Source organism: Cimex lectularius, unplaced genomic scaffold (genome assembly GCF_000648675.2).
Source record: "Cimex lectularius strain Harlan isolate CLEC.00 unplaced genomic scaffold, Clec_2.1 scaffold609, whole genome shotgun sequence".
In the NCBI taxonomy this organism is placed as follows: Eukaryota; Metazoa; Arthropoda; class Insecta; order Hemiptera; family Cimicidae; genus Cimex; species Cimex lectularius.
Genome location: NW_019393148.1, coordinates 1,493 through 3,393, shown reverse-complemented (window position 1 = coordinate 3,393; position 1,901 = coordinate 1,493). Strand labels below are relative to the sequence as shown.

The following is a 1,901-nucleotide window of genomic DNA, read 5'->3' as shown; positions in this document are numbered from 1 at the left end:
AATATTGAACCACAGCCAGGCAGTACATTCTTCTGTATAAAGCTATAAAAATATTGAGCCATAACCTGACAGTATATCCTTCTATATAAATCAATTAGTAGTAGAGTGGATTAGCGCCTCGGAAAAACGATGGTTGTAGTCTGGATCCCCGGATACGTCGGGCTGGAGGGTAATGCACGTGCGGACGAGGCGGCAAAGACCGGGACGCCCATCCTCCAGACCGGACCCTCGATCAGGCCCTCTGACGCCAAGGTAGCAGTAAAGAAAATGATAAAAGAAAGATGGCAGCGTCAGTGGGCCGAGAGCCTTTTGCGCGTCAAGACCACGATTCGTAGATGGCCCTCCGAGAACCTGGATCGGAAACAAGGAATCGTCCTTCCGCGATTAAGAATAGGCCATACCCGGTTGACACACGGGCACCTGCTCTTGGGCCAAAGCCCGCGCAGGTGTCCCTTATGCTCGATGTGTCCCACATACTTGAAACATGTCATGCCTTTGCCCCATAGGGAGCGTGTAGGCATGCCATCCAATCTGAAAATGGTACTCGAGCACTGCAGCGAGTTTCTGCGTCCCCTGTTCCGCTTTTTAGGGGAAATTGGTTTTTTTTATTGCATATAATATGACTTATGTGTTGTGTGTCTATATGTTTTGTCTGAGTGCATGTATTTATTAGCGTGAATGGCGAGAGGTGAGGGTGAAATATAACGTCATCATCGCCCCTCGAACGTTGAGAGCGTATGAGTGAGTGTTCGGGGTCGATGGAGGAATATTTATAAAAGTACGCCATCGACCCCAATCTAGATTATATATATATATATTGGTCGTCCTGGCCGGATATAATTCGTTACAAATAGTACCGTGCTTACAGAAATTTCGCATGTTATGATTTAATAATTATACATTTAAAGATATTTGTTATTTCTTGGATTTTAAATTGAAAACATTCCAGGTGACATGTATTTGAATGAATCCAATTTGGTGACTGTGTAAAGCTATTGATTCTAGGTAAAAAGCGTTTATTTTGAATTAAACTTTACTTACACAACGTCAAGTTCCAAACACCCTTGTTCTCCATGTTGGAGGCCATTATTTTCCCACCGAATTCGTATTCACCTTCGAGGAACTTCTCGGGGAAAAACTGCGAATACTGGATGTATCTTTTTTTGAGATTACTCCTGAAAAACGTTTACAAAAATAAATATTCAGTCTTTGTTCTTAAAAAAAGTCTAACATACTTAAATTTGGTGACGATTGAGTCGGTCCATCCCCTTTCGTAAACGTTGCGCAGAGTCAATTTGTAATTGAGATTGTTGCTCCCTCTGCTTTGGATAATTTGCTTAGCAAAAAACGGATCAAAAGGTGGCAAATTGAGCTGTGGGATCCCTGTAGAAATAAAAGAAATTGTAATTTCCAATGTTCTAAATTGTACAGAATTAATAAAACTTGTCCTGCTAGTGTGTATTTAATATTAGATCATTTTTTATGTTATAACAATGTTTTATGTCATCATATTTACTGTTATAACAATTAATAATTTTAGTGCTTGAGTCAATGGAAGGCAAACCAGCATTACTGTCTTTATTTTTTTGCCTTTTGCAGACTTAGTCGAATTTCGTTCATCCTCTCACTCTCTCTCTTTCTCTCTCACTCTCTCTCTCTCTCTCTCTCTCCCACAAGCACAAACGATTTTCAGATTTAAAGAAAGGTAATATTTTTGGGTGGTGATTAGTGACCGCTAGTCTATAATTATTCAGAAATCGTGAGATGCGGTCTGGTGTGATGTAGGTTTCAGGAAAACATTTTCTTTATCGTGCCAACGTTTCGATCTTTATTGAGATCATCTTCAGGGCCTGGGATTTACAAACATTGTTTAAATTTAACTAATTCACTTTTTTCCACAT

General features: G+C 40.0%; 1 protein-coding gene across 1 annotated transcript; it reads right to left on the bottom strand.

Annotated features, from left to right (window-relative positions):
• Positions 1-929: 929 nt before the first annotated feature.
• Positions 930-1,418, bottom strand: LOC106664379 (the record flags this gene model as incomplete). The annotated part of the gene is made up of 2 exons (XM_024229921.1): positions 930-1,175; positions 1,236-1,418. Coding segments are annotated over 2 exons (325 nt in total), but the record flags the coding sequence as incomplete, so codon positions are not given.
• Positions 1,419-1,901: the final 483 nt, after the last annotated feature.